Source organism: Amphiprion ocellaris, chromosome 20 (assembly GCF_022539595.1).
Source record: "Amphiprion ocellaris isolate individual 3 ecotype Okinawa chromosome 20, ASM2253959v1, whole genome shotgun sequence".
Classification (NCBI taxonomy): domain Eukaryota; kingdom Metazoa; phylum Chordata; class Actinopteri; family Pomacentridae; genus Amphiprion; species Amphiprion ocellaris.
The window spans coordinates 21,035,351-21,057,169 of NC_072785.1; the positions used below are offsets into that span (position 1 = coordinate 21,035,351).

A 21,819-nucleotide genomic window follows, 5' to 3' on the forward strand; every position below is an offset into this window, starting at 1 on the left:
CTGGAAAGCAAAACAAACACTAGACAACAATAAAATGTCATTGGTAATTTTAAATCAAGAAGAAACACTATTGTATGTAATAACATTTAGTTATGTGTTTCTTCCATAGAATGATTGCCATACAGACATAACTATGACCTCAATATAATTTACTGTAATGTTGGACGATAGGAAAGACATCACTGGTTGGTCATTAAACTCACTTCATTCACTGATGATCTTGCAGGTATGTAGTTACAAATGAAGCTCTTTTGAAGACACATGGCCACCAGATGTCCCCATTCAGCACCAGCATGACAAGCTATTTCTAAAACTACACACCGGACTAACCTGCTCTGTAGTGCATTGGGTTTTTTGTTTGAACAAGAGATATTTTCTTTACAGGAGTTTAGTAATGCACTTTGCATTTTGACTTATGGTGTCTGTACAAGTGTATTATGTGCACATGGTCCTCTGAGCTCCCCCAGCCTTAAAACTATGTCTATAACACACAGACAAAAACACACAACTGACGATGTTTGCTTTCTGCACCTTCAGTCCACAGTGTCCTGTTTAGGGAACCTTTTGAGCAGGTATGACTGTGCCATTCATAACTTTGTCAAATTAGTTTTTGCTGGGTCGATTATAAATCATTTTTGGGCAGTTTGTGCCTGACTGTTTAATGCGGTCAGGTTTGACTGAACACTTTTCTTCTCTTTCTGCCAGAATGTAATAGGCACCTGCAGCAGATAATAACTCCGCTCAGGTGGGGCTGCATAATGAACATCCCACGTAGCCTCGGGCATTTGCAGGCATTATAAAAGCACCAGAGCTTCTCCCCACACACCCTCAGTTCCACTCAGATTCAACACTTTCTAGCTGTGGGCAGACAGGTAAGGTGATGATCTTTATATGCTGGTAACATTTTAACAGGCTGATTTACACTTTTACTTACAGTTTAGCAACTTGGCATTGTCACAGCTGTAATCTCACTTTCTATTGTGTAGTCAACATTGTTACAGTTGTGTTTATGCAGTCTCATGTAACAGCCACAACTGACAACACAGCGATGAAATGAAAGGTGTGGGTGGGCTGCACTCTTTTATTTCTTTTTTTCTGCTATTTTGTTATCAGAAAACATAAAATTTCACCTGAAAGCAAAATGTGCAAAAAAGTCCTCAATGTTAATTTTGTATCTTGTATAATGTATGGTAACTCAGTGAATGAATCTCTCCTCTTTGGCACTTCGTAAAGTACAGAACCGAAGTGTGAAGTGAACCAGCACAGTTTGCACCTTATGTTTCTTACATGGAACATCTATCTGAATGCATATGTTCAATTCTTTGTCTACAAAACATCTGGATTAAACTGTGCAGTAAATGAAATCAAGTACAGTCACATTTTGATCTACAGAGTGTGGTCCAAAGAGAAATGACACCTGTTGTTCTAACTGGACATTTGCTTCTGAGGTGGCAAAAACAATCATTTGAGTGCAAACAATCCGCAATATGACTGTGCGTGTTTCCACACCCGCACTTGTGTTTTGGTGTGACATATAAAGCTCACAGTAGTAGAGGAAAAGTGGAGCAATAGTGGAAGAGATTAATGTGCCGACAACTGTTTTCAACAGATCTTAAAACACTGCAGCAATGCCTGCTTCGGGTGTGTGCAAGAACATCATCAATGCCCGTCACCTGAAAGATGGTTATGGGACTGTCAGCAACCCTTTAAAGCATGACAACCAAGACTTCCAGCAGCTGAAGCAGTACTGTCTCATCCGGAAGGTGAGGTACATTGATGAGATGTTCCCCCCTGACAGAAGGTCAATTGGCCAAGGGATCCTGAGCCCCTCTGAACTGAAACGTGTGGAGTGGCTGAGACCAGGGGTGAGTAATGTGACCACAAATCACAGTAAATGCTGATACTCAAACAGAGGACAGATCATACATCTATACTTACGGTTGGGCACTTTTTTTTATGTTGCACCCGTATGTTTTATATTAAATATTTGTGACTGCTAGGGGCAGAAAGACAAAATGATGAATAATACTTTTCTCAATAACTGCCTCATGTGTACATGAATAACTATTAGCCACCAAGTTTGCTAGATCAACCTAAACAGTTAAATATGTCAAATATATATATTTACAACTTGTATATTCTTTTTCAGAGAATAGTTTCCAATCCATCTTTTGTTGTTGATGGGGTCTCCAGGTTTGACTTTGGCCAAGGCATCGTTGGTAGGAAAACTGCTTCATGCGCTAGAATTCCTCAAAATATGTTTCCAATCAATATATATGTTTCAATTGTCATGCAAGTTCAGCCAAAAGGCAGAAAACAGATAAAAGTACAGCACCGAGATATGAATAGAGCAGCTCAAGCAGCATAGTGAATTGCACAAATTAAAGTGACTAGTTGAAAATGCTCAAATCGCTGTTCGAACATATAGTAAATGCTATGAACATAGTTTATCAATCTAATTATTAGTAATTGCAGTGTTTCATACACACAAAGAGTTACGTAGGGGTAAGCAAGTCATTTATATACCTCCAATGTGGGATGCATCTCACATTATAACTTTTAAACAACCTGTGCAACCTTTGCCAAGAAATAGCCAACAGATCCTATAGGACCTGCAGCATAATGAAATACACTAATTAGCCACAACATTAAAACTAGCCCCCAAATATTGTGTAGGTCCCGCTTGAGCCTTTGGATCTTCTAGGTTGAAAGGTGGGGCCTCCCTGGATTGGGCTCGTTGCTGTGCATTCTGTGGATGCTCAATCAGATTGGAATTTTAGAAGTTTTGAACTTTTGAGCTCTTTGTCATGTTTTGTCAAGTTATTCTTGAGCAGATGTCCTACACAGTGTCTCGCTGGAGAAGACTGATGTGATCTGGGAGTGCTGTTGCCAAGGAGAGCTGTGTTTAGTCTGCAGCAATGATTTGGTGGGTGGTTGTGTCAATGTAACGTCCCCATGAATGCAGGACCCAACGTTTCCCAGCAGAAAATTGTACTATAACAGAACTATCAATGCCATTCTCTTCACCAGTGGTTTCAGTGTTGTGGCTGATCAGGGTATACCATTAAACAAAACAACTGCTGAATATACAGTAGACACCTAAAAAGCATGTAATTATCCAACATTATTTTTAGAGCTCTAGTTTTGAAATAAAGTGAATGCCAAATTTGCCAGCCTTTCTCCCATTAAATGCTGATGAATTTCATTCCATCTGTTACCCACATGCTGAGTCCCAAACCAAAATCATCTCAATAGATTTCACTGACATAGAGAAAGAAATTGCAAAGGCAAAGGTGTCACAGAATTAAAGGTTTAGTAATGTGTTGATCATATGATAGCAAATTAAGTTTGAAAAGTGCAATACTGTGCATGTGTATGTGTAAGGCACTGCATGCACATGCAGCTTATCAACGTTATATAAATGTAGTACCACTAATGTTACTACTTGCATTGTCAATATTAAGGGCTCCCTCTGTCTCCTTCATGTAACTGTAGTGATGTGTTTTCTGCCTCCTGTGCTGTGTTACTGTTGTGAAAAACCCACTGTTGTGCTGTAAACCCATCATTTCAAATTTTACTGTTGTGCCTGCATAGTACATGAGTCTCACCACTGAATTACTATTTTTTACTCAGGAAACTGCTGGTTTCTTGCTTCTATTGGAGCTTTGACATTCCAGGATTACATCCTTGGGCAAGTTGTTCCTCTTGAACAATCATTTGATGATGACTACTGCGGGCTGTTTCACTTCAGGGTACATAAATGGTTTACATTTAGATAAATGGAAAAGAATTCAGCACATATATAATTCAATCCCAAAATACTGTATGTAAATTTAAGAGAGGAATCAATATTTCAAATACAACGAACATCATTTTACCTTAAAGAAACTGGTAGGCAGTTTTGGAAGTAAGCTGTTCGCTTTCTTGCCAAGAGTAAGATAAGAAGACGGACTGTCTTCATAGTAAACATGCAGCTACTATTACCAGGAAGTCAGCTTAGCTTGTATTTACAGATGAAACAAACACAAGAGATAACATTTTAATTGCTGAGCTTTAAAGTTACTCATAGGTGGATTTGATTGCATTTGAACAGAGCCATGCTACCTGTTTCTTGTAATGCTGATTTAACTAGCTGATACACAGTAAGAGTGCGATCAATCATCTCATCCAACTCTTGGAGGGAAGATGTGCGAGAGTATTTCCCAGAATGTCAAATTATTACTTTAAGTGTTTGTACAGAAACATACAATTGTCTCAATACTTATCCACCGACAAATACAATGTTTTGCTTTTCAACCATTATCAGTTGAAACTGTCACAAAGTCGGCTGTGTTAACGGTATCTAAACTTTATCATGTCTCATTCTTTTTTTCACTATTTAGTTCTGGAGATTTGGAAGATGGGTGGATGTCGTCATCGATGACAAGCTACCAACAATCAATGGCAGACTAATCTTTGTTCACTCCACAGACCCAAATGAATTCTGGCCTGCTTTGCTGGAGAAAGCCTATGCCAAGTATGGAAAAACACTGTCTTGTTTCTCAGCTCTAAAATGTATTTACTCATGAGATTTGTCCATTAAAGTGACTTCACACCCACTTGTACCAGGGTGTGTGGCTCCTACTCAGACATGAATGCTGGAACTCCTGCCGAGGCTTTGGTGGACTTCACTGGTGGGGTCCACATTTGCATCCAGCTGTCAGAACCCCCACCTAACCTGTGGGAGCTAATGTGCAGAGCTGGCCAGTCCAAGTCACTGATGGGTTGCGGTACAGAGCAGGGCGTAAGCGCAAATACACACCACACAAAATCACACACTGGCTAGTCAGCCTTTCTTTTGTAAGTTGTACAGAACCACTCTGTCTGAAATGAAGACTAAGGTGGTGTTAGCCCAGCTCTTCTAAAGATCAGCTTAGTATGATGTTAAAGACTGATGTAGATGTGGTAACAGACCTGCATAGCTGTCACATTATTACTTGCCCTGGCAGGAAATTAAATACATGATGGCATGGTTCCCATTTTTTGTAGGTGTGTTTGTAACACTCCCATAGAGACAGAAAAACTGCCTGCCAGCCATTGTGAATCCTGGCAGCTTGTCATGACAGATGCATGACAACCTGAAATGTCTTTCGTGACAAAGATTTCTTGTGCTAAGACAAAAGGATGAATGCTGCTGAATGTCATCTTCTGTGACCATTTAATCAGAGTTAAAATGTCAGATTTTAGCAAGTGCTCTGTTTGTACAGTTCTGTCTCTTTAAATAACTAACCTTGCAGTATTTTTTGGTTGCTTGAACATTGGAATTACAATGGAATTTCTGTCAATACAAAATAATATTTGAAGTTAGTGATCCGTGTACAATCTATTGATCTTAAACTAACCCTGATAATACATGCTCTTACAGCATTTCTCTAATTGAAAAGATTAAGTGCTTGGAGCTAGTGACATGATGGGGGGAAAAAAAGGTCCGGATGGTCCACACTAATGATGCGTAAAAGTGGTTAATTAGGTGGATGCGGCTGTCACATACAATAAATCAGTTCATTTTCAATGAGTTTTCACATAATCTCCACATTATATTGGCCTTACTTTCAAATTTTTAGAAGTGTACTTCTGTAAAACATGTTTAATTTTCAATAATGAACTATGAACTTTTAAAATCCATAATAAAAATGATAGAAGATAAATTTACTAACAGATTGTTTACCTGTCACCTTTGTTCTTTATTAGAACTTATTTGTGGCAGCTTTGTAATAACTCTTACAAGAAAAATGTAATTTTAAGTGTAATATGGCATTTCCGGTTGAAGATTTCATGATCTAGGAAAGTCAACATACTGTCCTAGATTTGCTACCATCTACACAAGGGGTCACCAACCTTTTTGAACCTGAGAGCAACTTCAAGGGTACTGAGTAATACGAAGGGCACCTTGTTTGATAAAAACTTCCTCAATAGCAAACTTGTGCCATCATCTTTAAATAACAATAATAATAATAATGAAAATAATATGTAAAAAGACTTTCTGATCACATTTATGTTAACTATTCCTTACAATAATTATTAACAACGATTTCCACAACAATGTCGGTACGAAACACACACACACGCACGCACACACACACATATATAAGGAAATCTGTTTCAATATTTAAAAGTCAGAGGTATCCCATCTCTGGAACTTTGGTAAACATCTTTCTTGGCAGTTTTGTATGAATCAGCATATTTACAGCATTTTGTTCAAAATCACACCAGTTACATTTCTGTGCAAATTGTCACTTCTAACATTTTTAGGAAATCATTAACTGTCATCAAATCATGCTTCATTTGTGCAAATCACTACCGTTGTAACATTTTTGAACAATTCATGAACTCTGTCCCATGTTTGTACAAATTAGCAGGTATGTAAAAAAAAAATCAACTCTTTCACATTTTGAAATGAATCCTATCACATTAGTACTAATCACCAGCATTTTTCACCAGCATTGCAACATTTTTAACAGATCATAACAACAAATCATTACACGTTTTCAACAAATTATTTTTCACATTTTTGTGTAATGGCACGGTGTTTTGAATGACAACGTATGTTACCTCTTTCTTTGTCTGTAAATGTGTGTTAGTGGGAAGCCTGGCATTGCAGAGCTTATCATGTCTTACCTTTACCTTGCAGCTCACAGTTCAGATGGTTCAGTTTCCCAGTGATGTCCGTTAAAAATGCAAGGGCAAGAATCCACTCAGTGTCCTCAAGCAGCAAGGTGTTTTCCCCTTTGGACTGCATCAACTCTTTGATTTTGGCCAACAGTGACAAAAAACGCTGCAAAACTGGTCCCCTGCTGATCCATGGGGTTTCTGTGTGTAGTAACAGGTCACTATATTCAGCTGACAGCTCCTCCAGCAGCACCTTCAATGTCCTGGTTGTTTGGCTTTGGAGCCATTTATGATCTTCACGACAGGAGTCATCACATGATCAAATCCAGTCATTTTTGTACATACATATGTCCTGCTGGTGAATGCTGCAGTGGTAATGTAGGAATGTTGGGAAGTTAACATGGAAGCTTTGTAGCGGCTAACGTAGCGTCTGTCCACATTGCGCCGCTTTGCCGTCGCAATAGTCGCCCCGCAAACAGGACACATACATTTATCTTTCACTGTCGTGAAAAAAGAACTCTTCCTCCCAGTCATCGTGAAAATAGTGTTTTCTCTTTCACTTCTCTGTCATATTTTGGGGGTAAAAACCACACCTAGCTTCCCGAAGTGTCTGCGCCCGGAAGCTTCAGCAAAGAATGACGTGATGGTTTGACATGCGCAGTGAACTTTGACTCGGACAAAGTCAGTGTTCATTTACACCGAAGACATTTTTGTTTTTTAAAAAAATTATAATAAATATTGTAATTTCAAATCTGCATTAATGTTAGTATTTTTGATTGAAAAAGAACAGCAACTATATTTTTTATAATGAATTTCATGGTGACTAGTGTTATTTTTAGAACAGGTGTGGTGGGCAACTCACATGGTCTCTGCGGGCAACCAGACGCCCGCGGGCACCGTGTTGGCTACCCCTGATCTACACCATTAGCTTTCTAGTTATTTCACTTATTATCCTTGTGCTATTCAGTGCCATCAATGATTCAATGCTAGAAAACATATAATGAGCAAAATAATCAATCAAGATCACAGCCGACAGCATTCATGGTCATATTGTCCTGAACTAATGTCTCAAAAACAAAGATTCAGACTTCCAGGCTTTCAAATGTAACAGACCTAAGGGACCAGTCCTGTCAGCGTGCAGAGTGGGGAACAAATCAAATCATTCTTCTTCTTTACAGTTAGTGTCTGGATTGAACATGGCTTAACTACTCCTATATAATAACTTGTTATTGGTTAGTATAGATGTTTGTTTGAGGGGGAGGTGGATGGAGAGAAAGGCAGTGTCTTCATTGATCTGGACATTCCAGAAGAAACAACAGAGTTGAGTTACATTAAGGCCTTGTAAAGCAGGAAGGGATTATTTTCATGAAAAAAAACAAACTTCTAAATATGTAACTTTAGCAGAGATGAGTTTTTAGGTATTTGATCAATGAGTGTAAAGAAACTTGAATTGTTTTTCATATTTGTGACTGGAATAGTACATTGCAAGAATGTACAGAAAATTAATCTTGCATAATATTAGTTGCAATTAATGCGTGTATCTATATTTTCCAGGAGACATCTGCCAACACTGTATTACCAAATGGACTGGTCCAAGGCCATGCCTACACTGTCACAGGTGTGAAGCAGGTAAAGAACAGCATTTGTTTCAAAAGGCATTGCCGCATACTGTATTCAATAATTCAGTTGTCATAAAAGTTCTCTCACCTGCAACTAATAGTCCGATTTCTACACTTCTATTGAAACTTATCTCAACAAACCATTTGGTTCTTTCCAGAATTTCAAGGTCACAAAGACCTTAAGTCCGCCTCTAGTATGAAACAGGTTATAGTAAAGTAAATATATAGCAAAGAGGTAACATTTTTGTCTCTCTGGTGGTCAGATGATGAGCCAAGGGCAGCTGGTAAACCTGGTGCGTTTGTGGAACCCCTGGGGCAGAGGAGAGTGGAACGGAGACTGGAGTGATCAGTGAGAACAATTTCATTCTTTCACAGCAAACTGCTCTCGTTTACTGCCTTCAGAGATTTATTATTCAGATCATTTTCCAGCAATGACAAATCACATTGCAGACGTATGCTCTTCAATACTCATGCAAATATCTTTATACTAAACTATACAGTGGTATACTTAATATTTTTGTCTTTGCATAAAGGGGTTGAGGATATTTGGATCAGCAACACGAGAAGCTTCTCTGTATTAGATAACCTCATAGTTCTAAACTGGTTGTGTCAGTTGAGAAGAAAACAGGGAAGGCAAGTTCTGACAGGGTTCACTGTTGGTAAATCTCAGCAATTAATACTGTGCCTTGGAGGCTTTATGAGTTGTAATGGCAAGTTATGTAATTTTGTTGTATTAGAGAGCGAACATCACCTCTAGGCTAGTACAGGTGCATTGTTTTTCCATTAGATGAGTAAACAATACCCACCTTAGGCTGAGCCAAATCTCAACCAGCAGGTGTGCATATATAATAGACTGACTTCTTGCTGGTGTCTCATATGTAATTAAAGTTTGCATTAGGAAAGTCATCAGTTCATTGTGTGCTTTTTAAAGAATAGTGTAATCTCCTCAGAAACCTTGAGAAGTCTCTCAAACTGGTTTTGGTAGTTTTTTCAGTTTTGATGCACAGCAAAAGCAAGTTGTTGACGTTTTGACTGCCAAATATAATGGAACAACATTATCAGAGGCGTTTACAGCTTTATGCCTTTTCGTATGAAACAGTTAGCAATTATCCAGCTGCTGATCAGTGAAAAGCTCCACCAAAGTACTTCATAACTTCAGTGCCTGAAGGCACTTGATGCATTGCTACAGCAATTCTACACATACTGAAAACAAAGTGGACCCATATAAACTGTAGAACCTGTGGTATGAACTCGATATGTCCTGGCTTGTTTTGACTTATCAGCACAGGCAGCTTCATAAACTCTGGATTCCACATGTCTCATAATGCCACTACTTTGGCTTACATGCTATGTTAAACAATGGACAATTTAAAGCCTGACTTAAGTTCATAGTCAAAGCTGGCTCCAAAGTGACGATTGCTTAATGAGGCTCCACCATAGAAACTTAAATCTGAATAAGCTCAGCAGATTGGCATTGCTTTTATCAGTGTTCAGGTAATGACCCAAGTGCAGACGCAGACGGCAGGCATGTTGTGGCAAATAAAAAAAGAACTAAATTCTCAGACCCCTATCTGACTGCCCCCACCTTCTCCATCTAAATAGACTTGTTGACCTGTTTCTGTGCCTTAAAACCATGTGCAAGTGTACATGGTTCTGGTTAAAGTGCACTTTAATGATAGTTTTGCAGATATTTATTAGTTATTTTAATCTGTGTTTGTGTGTGGATGTGTGTGTGTGTGTGTGTGTGTGACAGATGATCATTGTGAGAGCTGTTTTTAAATTACACAATTACTCAGCACAAGGTGCATAGCAAAGAGAAAATCAAGGGAATGTACATAATCTAATAAAAACTAACACAAAGAGAAAAGAATCCAAAAATGTGCAAAAACTCTAATAGGCAAAAATCCAAGTGGCACGAGGAACATCAGTAAAGCAAACAGGCAGGAAAATACAAAGTGAATGAAAATGGTACAAAAACATCACATCTCTAATTAGCTGCAGATGAGGGGAATCAAGCAGGTAAAAAGCAGAGTTGCAAAAAGGATTAGACACAACCAGAGGCAAAACAGGAGGGAAGTGAACAAGACGAACTGGCACAAGACAAGGCAAAATGTTTGTACTCTGAGAGCCCAATGAAGAGAGAAGACAGAGGTGACTCGTGAGACACAGGTAACACAGGGGACCAGAAGGAGGGAAAAGGAAATAAAACAACAAGAGACACACAAGGACTGGGAATTACAAAATAAAACAGGGTAGAGACAAGAAAAACCAGGATCATGGGAGCTTCGTTCATTCAGTCCACTTTAACATTTTGTAAGATGACGTATATTGTGTTGTTTTTGTGAAATCTAATGCAAATGCTCACAGTTTCTGTAAACCACGCTTGCAAGTGTTGGATATGTCAGCCACATTCTATATGGCTATTATTGTTCACTCTAAAGGTATCTTATGTATGAGCACACTGACCTTAAGTTTGTCTCTTGGTTTAGTTATAACTTTGTCATTCTCGTGTGCCTTTGGTCCTAAATTTTTGCTTAATTTTTGGTTAAACCAAACTATTTTGAACGCATGTTACAGCTACTGTTCTGCATTTTGGAAAGTCTGTATCTAAAGCAAATACATTGCTCAATAATTCAACACAAATCATTTTAGAGATGGATTGTGGCTCAGAAGTGTTCCAAGTCGCCTCGGTTTATAAATGCTAAAACAAGCTCTGTCTTGCAAAGGAGCCAAAGAAAATCTGCTTAAAAACTCTTAGCTGTTTGGCATTTTTTCAGCTGGAAAGGTCGGTCACAGAAAGCTCCTATTATTTTTAATCCATGTGTTTTATTTGCCTCTCATTGTCTAGAAGTGTCTCTAACAATATTGCCTCTCCTCTTTCTTTTTTGACAAATCACCCTTGAAGGTCGCCTCTGTGGCAAACCGTGAGTCCACAAGACCGAGAACTGTGCCTCTCAGTGCGTGACGATGGAGAGTTTTGGTAAGAATGTTGAAATCAAATTTGACAAATGTAAAAGCTAGTTCCGAAAGTGCAGAATTGTAAATATTTTGTGACACAGTAATACAAATAAAGAGTAACAACTGTAAAACATCAGTGAAATACATTTTTTTAAAAAATGCGTAAAAATGGGCACCCTAACTCTAATTAGTTAAACTAAATTTAAAATGTAATGTATCTGTCACCTTAGGGCTTGCTCTGGGGGTTCAGGCTTATGGGTTCTGTAAAGCATCTTGAGACAGTATGAGTTGTAATTGGTGCTATATAAATAAAATTGAATTGAAATGAATTGAATTGAATTGTATCGAGTACTATGAAGATATGTTTAAAACAAGATCTATACATGTTGTTTCATTAAAGACATACTATTATGTAATAGTGACCAAGAAAGCCAACATAACCGTGTTACAATTTGCAAAAAAGATTTATTTTTTTATGATAGATTTAGAATTTTGAATTCAGAAAGATTGCATTTGCACATTTCTTACCTTTAACTAGCCTGATATGTGTTTTCAAGGATGACCCTGCAAGACTTCTGTAGGTTCTACTCAGATCTCGACATTTGCTGCCTGTGTCCTGACTTCCTTGACGGCAGCTCTTGTCACTGGAAGACCTCCTTCTATGAGGGCAGATGGGTTGCAGGAACCACTGCTGGAGGCTGCATGAACAACCGCGGTACTTCAGAATATGCTCACTTTTGCAAAGCTCTCGCCTTAAATGCAACATTTAGAAACTGAATTGTAACAATCTGTTTTTAATTGATTTTTGCCTTTTAAGGTAAAGCTAATTAATTCATTTATTAAAAAAAGTTTCCTACATATATCTAATTTAAAAATGCCCACTCTTGCCAATGATTTGCACAAAGATAATGCTTGGGTAATAAAAAAATGTAATGGGTTTTAATTTGATCTGGCTTATTCATAATGCAGAGACAAAAGCTTGTATTCAGCCAATGGTGCTGATTTCTCATTTTTGTAGTTCTATCAATCCATTCATCTAATGAATCGGTTAGGACACTTACTTTCCTGCTTTATAGTATTTTTGGTAAAAGTAACTGTTGTTTGATATTTATTAGAGCTAACTCTCTGCTCTGTTCAGTTGTCATTATTTGAAGTCACTGAAGAGACTCAACACAGTGGAAAAATACTCCCAGCCCTTTTTGATGGTGTAATCGCAGAGACAAGCAGACACACCAATGCACAAGTGTAAATGCTCACAAAGCTGTAGAAAACTTTGTGTAGGTTCAACACAGCATCTTCCTCTGAAATTTGAAGCTAATAGTATGAATTTTTAGCTACAGTTCCCATCATCTGGTCGCTGTAAATGTGATGCAGAATATTTTTTATGGAGTTAGTGAATCAACTTATAGAAGGGGTTCAACTGTAACCAAAAAAGAAAGACGAAAACTTAAACCCATTCTTTAGTTTTGCAATACACCCATGGATGTACAGATGATGATCACTGGATGCTTTCAAGAGGGAAAAAACCCGTAAAGGTTTATAATTATTCAGGTAGCACAGTTACGACTCCATAACAGAGAATGCATAGTTTGCAGAGAATCTGAGAACTGCAACTGCTATTTTGTATTCTTCACAGCTGTCTGTAGTGACAGCCTCACTACAGATAATATGCTGGTATTGCAACAAATTTCATGAAAAAATAATCCATGAATCAATTAGTTTCCTAAAACTGGATGCTTTAGTTTTCATCACAGGTTATTAAAACATCCAATCCATCCGATCCTGTAATGTGATTATAGCTTTGCCGATGTGTCTGGATCAAATTTCCCAATGATCATTTTCACGAGGCAGATATTTGGTTTCATCTTTTCGAGTTAACCAACAGATGCATCATACTCTTAGCAAAATACAAAACTGTCTCCCCCTTTGCCTTGCAGACAGCTTTTGGACTAATCCACAGTATCGGGTCAAGATAGACAAGTTATCCAGCGAATGTGGTGAGTTTCAGGGTGAAAAAAACATGCTGGTGTCTCTCATGCAAAAGCCAGACAAGAGGAACAGACGCCTCGTCCAAAACCTACACATTGGTTTCTCTGTATTTGAGGTAAATATTCCCCTTTGTGTTTCTGCCACACTTGGTAGACTGTTGCATTGTCGATATCAAATCAATGTCTAATATGTCTAACTATGTCATTATGTTCAGTCTGCCTGTAAACCCCACAAGTGATCATTAAATTCTATGATATCCACTTGCAGCCCTTTCCATAATATTGTGATTTCACTTGAACTGATTTTATTGTACCTAACAAAAATCTTTTTGCTCTGATTTCCGCCCAGGTGACTGGGGAAGTAAGTAATATTTTATCCTAATTGCAATGCAGCATGTCGGCTTATACTGAAGATTGAGATGAACTGAAGAGAAATTGTATATCTCTTTATTCATTATAGTACAGGGCACACAGGGGGAAGTTCCCAGCCTCTTTCTTTGAGAGGAACAGACCTGTTGCCCAGACTAAAACCTACATGAATGCCCGTGAGGCGATGGAGTTTGTGACGCTGAAACCTGGGGAATACTTGATTGTTCCCTCCACCTTCAATCCCAATGAGACGGCCTCTTTCATTTTGACCATCCTCTCCAAGGCAGAGACCCATGTCCAGTAAGCCCCACACATAACTCAGTAACCAGCCTTTAAAAGTTTAGTTGCATATACACTACCAGTTAAAAGTTTGGAAACACCTCATCATTTAATGGTTTTTCTTTATTTTCACGACTATTTACAATTGTAGATTGTCACTGAAGGCTTCACAACTATGAGTGAACACATATGGAATTATGCAGTGAACAAAAAAGTGTGAAATAAGTCAAAACATGTTTTAGATTTTAGATTCTTCAAAATAGCCATCCTTTGTTTTGAATACTGCTTTGCACACTCTTGGCATTCTCTCCATGAGCTTCATGAGGTAGTCACCTGAAATGGTTTTCCAGCAGTCCTAAAGGAGTTCCCAGAGATACTGAGCACTTGTTGGCCCTTTTGCCTTCACTCTGTGGTCCATCTCATCCCAAACCATCTGGATTGGGTTTAGGTCGGGTGAGTGTGGAGGCCAGGTCATCTGATGTAGCACTCCATCACTCTCCTTCTTGGTCAAACAAATCTCTTCTGCTTGTTGCTTTTCCTTAGTAGTGGTTTCTTAGCAGCTATTTGACCATCAAGGCCTGATTGGTCAGTCTCCTCTGAACAGTTGATGTACAGATGTGTCTGCTACTAGAACTCTGTGTGGCATTTATCTGGGCTCTAATCTGAGCTGCTGTTAACTTGCAGTTTCTGAGGCTGGTGACTCAGATGAACTTATCCTCAGCAGCAGAGGAGACTCTTGGTCTTCCTTTCCTGGAGCGGTCCTCATATGAGCCAGTTTCATCATAGCACTTGATGTTTTTTTCCGACTGCACTTGGGGATACATTCAAAGTTTTGCAGTTTTCCAGACTAACTGACCTTCAGTTCTTAAAGTAATGATGGACTGTCGTTTCTCTTTACTTAGCTGATTGGTTCTTGCCATAATATGGATTCTAACAGTTGTCAAACAGGGCTGTCAACTGTGTACCAACCTGACTTCTGCACAACACAAATGATGGTCCCAAGCCCATTAAGAAAGCAAGAAATTTCACAAATTAACCTTGATAAGGCACACCTGTGAAGTGAAAACCATTTCAGGTGACTACCTCATGAAGCTCATGGAGAGAATGCCAAGTGTTCAAAGCAGTAACCAAAGCAAAGGGTGACTATTTTGAAGAATCTAAAATATAAAACATGTTCTGACTTATTTCACACTTTGTCTTTTACTACATAATTCCTTATGTGCTCATTCATAGTTTTGATGCCTTCAGTGAGAATCTACAATGTAATAGTCATGAAAATAAAGAAAAACCATTAAATGAGAAGGTGTGTCTAAACGTTTGGCAGGTAGTGTACCTACACACACGTTGCACAGTGTTACTAGGATTAATAACAGTCACTAACTGTATGTGACTGCAGTATCTAAAATGATTATCTCTAGTTGTTACTGAGATTTGTAATGCACTGATGTCTTTTGTCTTTCCTTTCAGTGAGAATTCTGGCGGACATGGCCACGGCCACGGCCACGAACACATGGAACAAGATGTGAACCCTAGGGTGAACAAGATTTAAAGTGACATATATTGTTCTCATTTTGGGTTAACACAGCAATGATACAATGATGTTAACATTTCCCTGTACTCATTGTTAGACAAACTCCAGTGAAAATGAAAGTGATCCAGTCGTAATACAGCATGGACTAGCACACTTGTACAATCTGATGTTAAACAACACAACAGTTCTGTCATGAATGTGACTATCAAAAGTAACTGATCACATTATATTGCACAATTGTACTTAATGAAGTGGCCGCTGTGTATATAACACCAACACTGGGTCACAACAACCTACTGGTACTGGTGGAGTTAACTGAGTATTATGTCAAACCCCACCCTGGTTCAGGTTTTAACCCAGTGACTTGTTTGTGCTTACTGATCACTTTAATAGTACGTGACACACACATACTGAAGCCATTAAATCCTTTGCAGCATGAAGCAGGTGAAAATGGCGAGGATGACGACAACAAGAGAACCCTGTTTCGTCAGTTCTCCGACAAGGTAATGTTGTTTATGTGCGTTAAAGCAATGGTTCAACATCTTGTTACATATGTTTAATTGCTTTCTAGATTGAAAAACAATACATGTCTTAAAGGTAATGGTCGTAACGCCAACCTACATGTGAGCCAAATTAAAGTTTTTGTTTGTTTTCAATGCATGTCTAGTATGAAGAAGTGGATGCTGAGCAGCTCCAGATGCTCCTGAATGAAAATTTGAAAGGTTTGGACTCAAAAAACTAACAAGCTTGGCAGTCAGAAGTAATACCTTTGTGTAGCACCGTTATAGCTGTCATTTCGTCTTAGTGGCTGAGTATTTTTTTCCTGTTTTTATTTAGGAGACTTGAAATCTGGAGGCTTCAGTGTGGATGCTTGTCGTAGCATGGTCGCGCTGATGGATGTATCCTTCTGTGTGTTGTTCACTTGAATTGGTGGACTTGACGAACAGGTTTCCTCACCCCTTTTCTCTCTATTTCAGCTGCTGATTTGTTACAGTAAATGCAGTAAATGCAGGTATATAAAGCAAGCTAGCATTGTACATGCCAAAACCTGCCTGCCCCTTTGTTGATTTATGGAACACATGAATAGATTTAAAGGTCACCCTAAGGCATGAAACAACGTGCCCAGCTCTGATACCTTAACAGTAGGTTAAAAAGTCATCTATCACTGGCAAACTGAATTCTGAAGAATTTGTCAATCTGTGGAACAGGGTGAACCTATTCAAGGTAAAAGAAACTAAGTGAAGTTAAAAAAAATCTCATTTAAAAATGAGCAATGTTTCTGTGCTCAGTCCATCATTGGTGAAGGAACATTCCCAGAACTGACTGTTTTCTCTTTACCAGGACATTTTCTCCAGGGCTGATGTTTCTCGAACAGGAACTCTTTCCCTGAGTGAACTCAGGAATGCACTCATGGCCACAGGTAACTATCATGTATCCTATCTTTCTTCTCTTTTTAGATAACGAAACCATCATAAGATGCAGTAAATGAAACTTATCTATGTGTATATAAATGTTACCCCTGTACATAGAACCCACTGCCCCTCCCCATCTGTCCAGTTATTTAGCTCTGCACAAAAACAAATTCTTCTTTACCTGAACTGTGTGTGCTTGTACATATAGCAATAAAGTTCTTGACTTGACTTGACTTAAATGCACAATGTGAGAAAATATAAAGACTAACCTGTAAAGTCAAAAAGGAATCTTTAAATGCCAAACAATGTTCTTAGATTAACAGAATGAAGATGAAAACAATGTAGCCATGTGAAAAGGTTGTGCTGTAGTGAGAATCTACTAAAACCGTCATCTGAATCTGTAGCTCCGGTCAGCTTTATGGAGCCTTACAGAGGTTTCAGTTCACTGTTTAATTGTCTGCCCCACATATTTACTATTTTAGTTCACTCTCAGCGCAAAAGTGCAGCTTTTAACCACCCTAAGCAGCTATTTTTAACTGCAACGGTCTAAATAAAAAACAAAGACAACTACAAGACCTGCTCAGCACCAAACGTACACCAAAAAAAAGAACACTAAAAAGTTAAAAGAGGGTGAATATGAGGGACTGATGGATTTAAATTTGGCAGATGACCATGAACTCCAAATGAATAACAACATTGCCTCATAACTGCTGATTGTATAAATATGAACTTGCTTGCAAGCAGGTTAACATGCTCACGGTATCAATTTACTGAGACAATATATCAAAAATGTGTTCGAATGTGTTGATGCAATCTTATTTCTACTGAACGTAAAAATGTAAATATACCAAAGTAACCACTATGGATTACAAGAGATTACAAGTTAAATAGTTTGGAACATGCTTAGATGTAGACTGCAAACTAAAATGTACAATATCAATCTTAAAGGCCTAAGAATCCTTATTTCTACAAGCTTGATTTTTGTTGTGATTATTGGTGTTTGCATTTACTGAGATAATGATAATTCTTATTCTGATGTGCTATGTGTTGATCAGGAAAGAATGTCAGCGATGACATACTGAATTTGATAGCTCTCCGTTACGGCAGCTCCTCTGGCAACATCACAATGGAGAACTTCATCAGTTTGGCCATTCGTTTAACCTGCATGTCCCGTAAGTACATTTGGACACCAGACAACACTTACCTTCACTTCTTCAGAGACCGAAGATTCAAAAGCTGCAGTGAATCTGAACAGTTCTTATCTCTGCTGCAGTCACTCAACACCAAGCTTAAACCCTAACACTGTCCTGTGGCCCTTCCCTAATTAAAGCGTTTTTTTGGTCATTTTCACTTGACTTCACATTGTCATTTGGGGATTATAATCACATCAGTGTAGGCAAATTGAAACGACAAAGACAGAACAACTCTGGACTACTTGGTGGTGAGGTGACTGTAATGAACAGTAGAAGTATATTATTTGTGGCTGCTCGTGTGCAAGAACATGAGAATCTGGATGAAGTGGAGGACGGGTGGAACAGCTGTCACCATGGCAATTGTGTGACATTAATTACTGACAAAAAGCAGCTAATAGTCACAGAACATCATATCATCAGGTGTTTGTCTATGTTGAGTTCTGTCTCAACAATTATTGGATGAAGTGCAACAGAAATAGGTGCACACATTCACAATCCTCAGAATTAATTATAAAAAAAATACCTGTAAAACTGCCCTTCTACCAGCAGCACAACATTGCAAATATATGATGCACTATACGGAGCCCACTAAAGATTATGTGCTGGATGTAAACAATTTATAAATTAGCTAACATTCCCTACTGCTCACCTTGATCATTTATTATTTAACATTTAAAAGTTTTAAGGATTAATTTGCATGTTTCCGTGCACATAGTTTGTTAAATCGTTTACGCAGATTTTTTGACCTTAAGGGTTCGATAAGAGTGCAGCGACTGTAGCAAAGATAAAGTAGTCTTGCAGATGAGAGTAAGTATGTCACTGCATGTGTCATTGTCTCTTATTCCCAATCACTGCCTTCACAGTTTCCAACGTAATAAGAATTTATTTGCTCTTCAACAGAAATCTTCAGGCAGTTGTCTAATCAAACAACTGTGACTCTTCGTGAACCAGAGGTGATGAAAGAATCTTGTTTTTTGTTTTAATCCTTCACAACCTGAACAATATTCATTTTAAATAGGTGGAAGCAAATATCTTAGCGTTGATTGTACTTCTATGGAAAAAGAATCTTGTTCCACGTGCCACTTTCCCAGTGTGTTGTATGCTGCCTTTAAAATGATGGCATGCTTATACCACATTTTAGATTTTCTCTGATGGAGTCATCATGCTTTTAATCTGTCCTGCATATATGAAGCGCAAGAATAATCCATCTCTTCTTGATTTACAGTGGATGTACGTCACAATGTACACTTAAACTGACAGTGAAGACGAACTGCAAGATTCATCAGGAATAAACACAAAATGCGTTCCTCTGCAAATGAGCCATCATTAAACAGCAGGGTGTATATAACACGTACAGAGCAGCAGACACATGCTACTTACTTTGCATTTAAAATCACAGCAGCAGGAGGAAATGGTAACTTTTCTCATCTGTTACTGACAGAACAACTGTTGTGAGTGTATAGTCATCCTAGCTAAGAATACACTGAGTTATGTTACATTTGTTGCATATCTATCTTGAGAACAGAGAAAAATACATATATATTTTTAAAAAATTTTAAAAAATATATTATTTTAGTTAAAACTCATACAGATCATTAGTCATGTGTGCTCTTCAGTAAATGTCATTTGTAACCTAAATACGGTATCTTTTTCAGTCTACATGTTACTTTCTATGATGGTGTGGTTCATTCCTTTAAGTGGGTTAATGCATTTTAATTTTCGCTGTTAGGTGGGATTATGCATTTTTTTGATAAGTCAGCAGCACAGTGTCTGTTTGTCAGTCACTTAGATCAACACTGAAATGTTACTCAATACTGAATATAACAGTAATTGGATGAATTATCATGGAATCTGTTGCAAACATTAATATCCTCGTAACTGTGGACTATAGCTGGTCTCTTTGACTTCTACTTTTTAAGTGTTTTTTTTAGGTGGGGTGTTTTCACTTACTTTGTACCTTACAAATTAAAAACATTATTCAAACATTTGTAGTGAGCTTCATTTTTGTTTTCATCGCTCCCAAATGTCGAGATTATGAAATGTGGCATGATAAAATAAAAATAAAAAAAATCAGCTTATAAAGCATGGCTTTCAAAAATGGTGAGAGATAATATTCTATCATCTATTCAAGGGGGAAGAGTAAAATAAATTTCACAAATGTTACTTGAGCAGTTCTTTGTACTCCATACAAAACGATCAACATTCTCAGCGTTTATTAAACGAAACACAGTGTAATGTATTCACATTCAAAAATATGATGTTGGATTTTGATTGTAGAAGGTGAAATCGAGACCAACCAGGACATGCCATATGTTGAATTTCTTTATAATCTTCCCAAACAGACACTCAGGCATTAGATATTGATTAGTATTCATTTATTGATATATACATAAAAGCAGTAGAGTTTCAAATATAACAATCAGACAGTACACATGCACTTTTTTTTAATGATTAAACAGTGATTATTAATGATTTGTTAGTAAAAGTACCTAATTTTCAAACCTGGAACCGAAGTCACCGCCTAATACATTTTTCATCATACTGATTCCTGTGATTGTCGATTATATATCAATTACATAATTTTAGAACATATAGATTGTGTAGAAAAGAAAGATAGATGCAATTAAACAATTTTCAATAAACTTGCATAAGTAACACAAGCAATGATATTAAACCTACACCCTCAAGATATAAGCATTACTGAAAAATAAACTGAACCATCACTGATTATTAATTAGGATGCTGAAGTCATATACGTGTTTAGGCAGGTTGCAATAGCTTTTGCAGCAGATTGGTCAGCAAAGCAGCCAGGAATATGGATGTCTGGGGTTTTTGCAAGCTCCACTCCAACATTTGTAAGAGTAGCTAAAAATCAAAGCCCACAGTTTAGATCACAACAAAAAATAACATTTATTTGGCTTTTTTTCCCATTATTATACATATTCACATTGATTAAAAATAGACAAAACATATTTGAACCTTCGTGCACAAGACTGAAGGAATAAAATGCCAGTTTAAACGTGACAACATTACTAGAGGACAGTGCACTCACCTGGTGTTGTTGCTGCTGGGGTAGACAAGGTTGTAGTTGAGTTACTTGCGCTTCCTGTGAATAAGATTGAATCTAGTTAGATAGTGACATGTTGTGGCACATTTGCGTCCTCTTGTGGCCTAAAACAATACAGGCAGCAACATGATATAGTAACGCTCAGACAATCTTACACATACATGTTGAATGAAGAAAGTTTTTTTTGGTTTAGAAAATTCTTTCTTAATGACAAGCAGAAATTGGAAGAATTACAGAACTTACAGACCCTGATTTTTTCCTCAACACCATAAGGGTTTGCATTGATTATTTGTCAGTATTGATCGGCAGAGCTGCTAAAAGTGGTCAACTTTTACCACAGAATACAGAGTACTGTACATTTATACATGTGTGCTTCACTATTGTCACTTAATACACAACGAAGCTTTGCGTTTTTACCCTGTGATCCTGTCACAGCACTGGGTGCTGCAGTGTTCGGATCACTCCTATTGCTGATCAGGCCCACACCCAGCCTGTCCAGGTCTGACTGCAGCTGCATGTTCACCAAGCTCTGAATCAAAGGATCCTTCTCAAATAGCTTCAGATCAGTCAAGTGATAACCCATGAGGCCTTGCACGTTGGTCACAGTCAAACCCTGTGCATTTCAAAATGATAAACAGTTAGGAACAAAATGTCTTACGTTGATTTAAGACTGGACAATAAGCAACAATGAACTTACCACTGGAGTGGAAAGAAAGCGGGTTTCATATTCTTAGTCTAACCTACTGTCATAAACA

General features: G+C 37.9%; 1 protein-coding gene across 1 annotated transcript; it reads left to right on the forward strand.

Annotated features, from left to right (window-relative positions):
* Positions 1–718: 718 nt before the first annotated feature.
* Positions 719–19,982, forward strand: LOC111562577 (calpain-2 catalytic subunit-like). The gene is made up of 22 exons (XM_023261180.3): positions 719–872; positions 1,610–1,865; positions 2,150–2,219; positions 3,634–3,752; positions 4,383–4,516; positions 4,609–4,783; positions 8,203–8,277; positions 8,531–8,616; positions 11,173–11,247; positions 11,783–11,940; positions 13,163–13,329; positions 13,563–13,574; positions 13,674–13,882; positions 15,329–15,395; positions 15,827–15,895; positions 16,060–16,114; positions 16,230–16,291; positions 16,548–16,616; positions 16,734–16,812; positions 17,860–17,976; positions 18,898–18,950; positions 19,223–19,982. Exons 2-22 carry the CDS (start codon positions 1,629–1,631, stop codon positions 19,247–19,249), a joined length of 2,115 nt encoding a protein of 704 aa, XP_023116948.2. The 5' UTR covers positions 719–872; positions 1,610–1,628; the 3' UTR covers positions 19,250–19,982.
* Positions 19,983–21,819: the final 1,837 nt, after the last annotated feature.

Coding starts and splice junctions, on each gene's coding strand:
- LOC111562577 (XM_023261180.3), top strand. CDS start 1,629: ATGCCTGCTTCGGGTGTGTGCAAGAACATCATCAATGCCCGTCACCTG. Junction 11,941..13,162: donor AGGCTGCATGAACAACCGCG/GTACTTCAGAAT, acceptor TTTGCCTTGCAG/ACAGCTTTTGGACTAATCCA. Junction 15,396..15,826: donor AACAAGATGTGAACCCTAGG/GTGAACAAGATT, acceptor AATCCTTTGCAG/CATGAAGCAGGTGAAAATGG.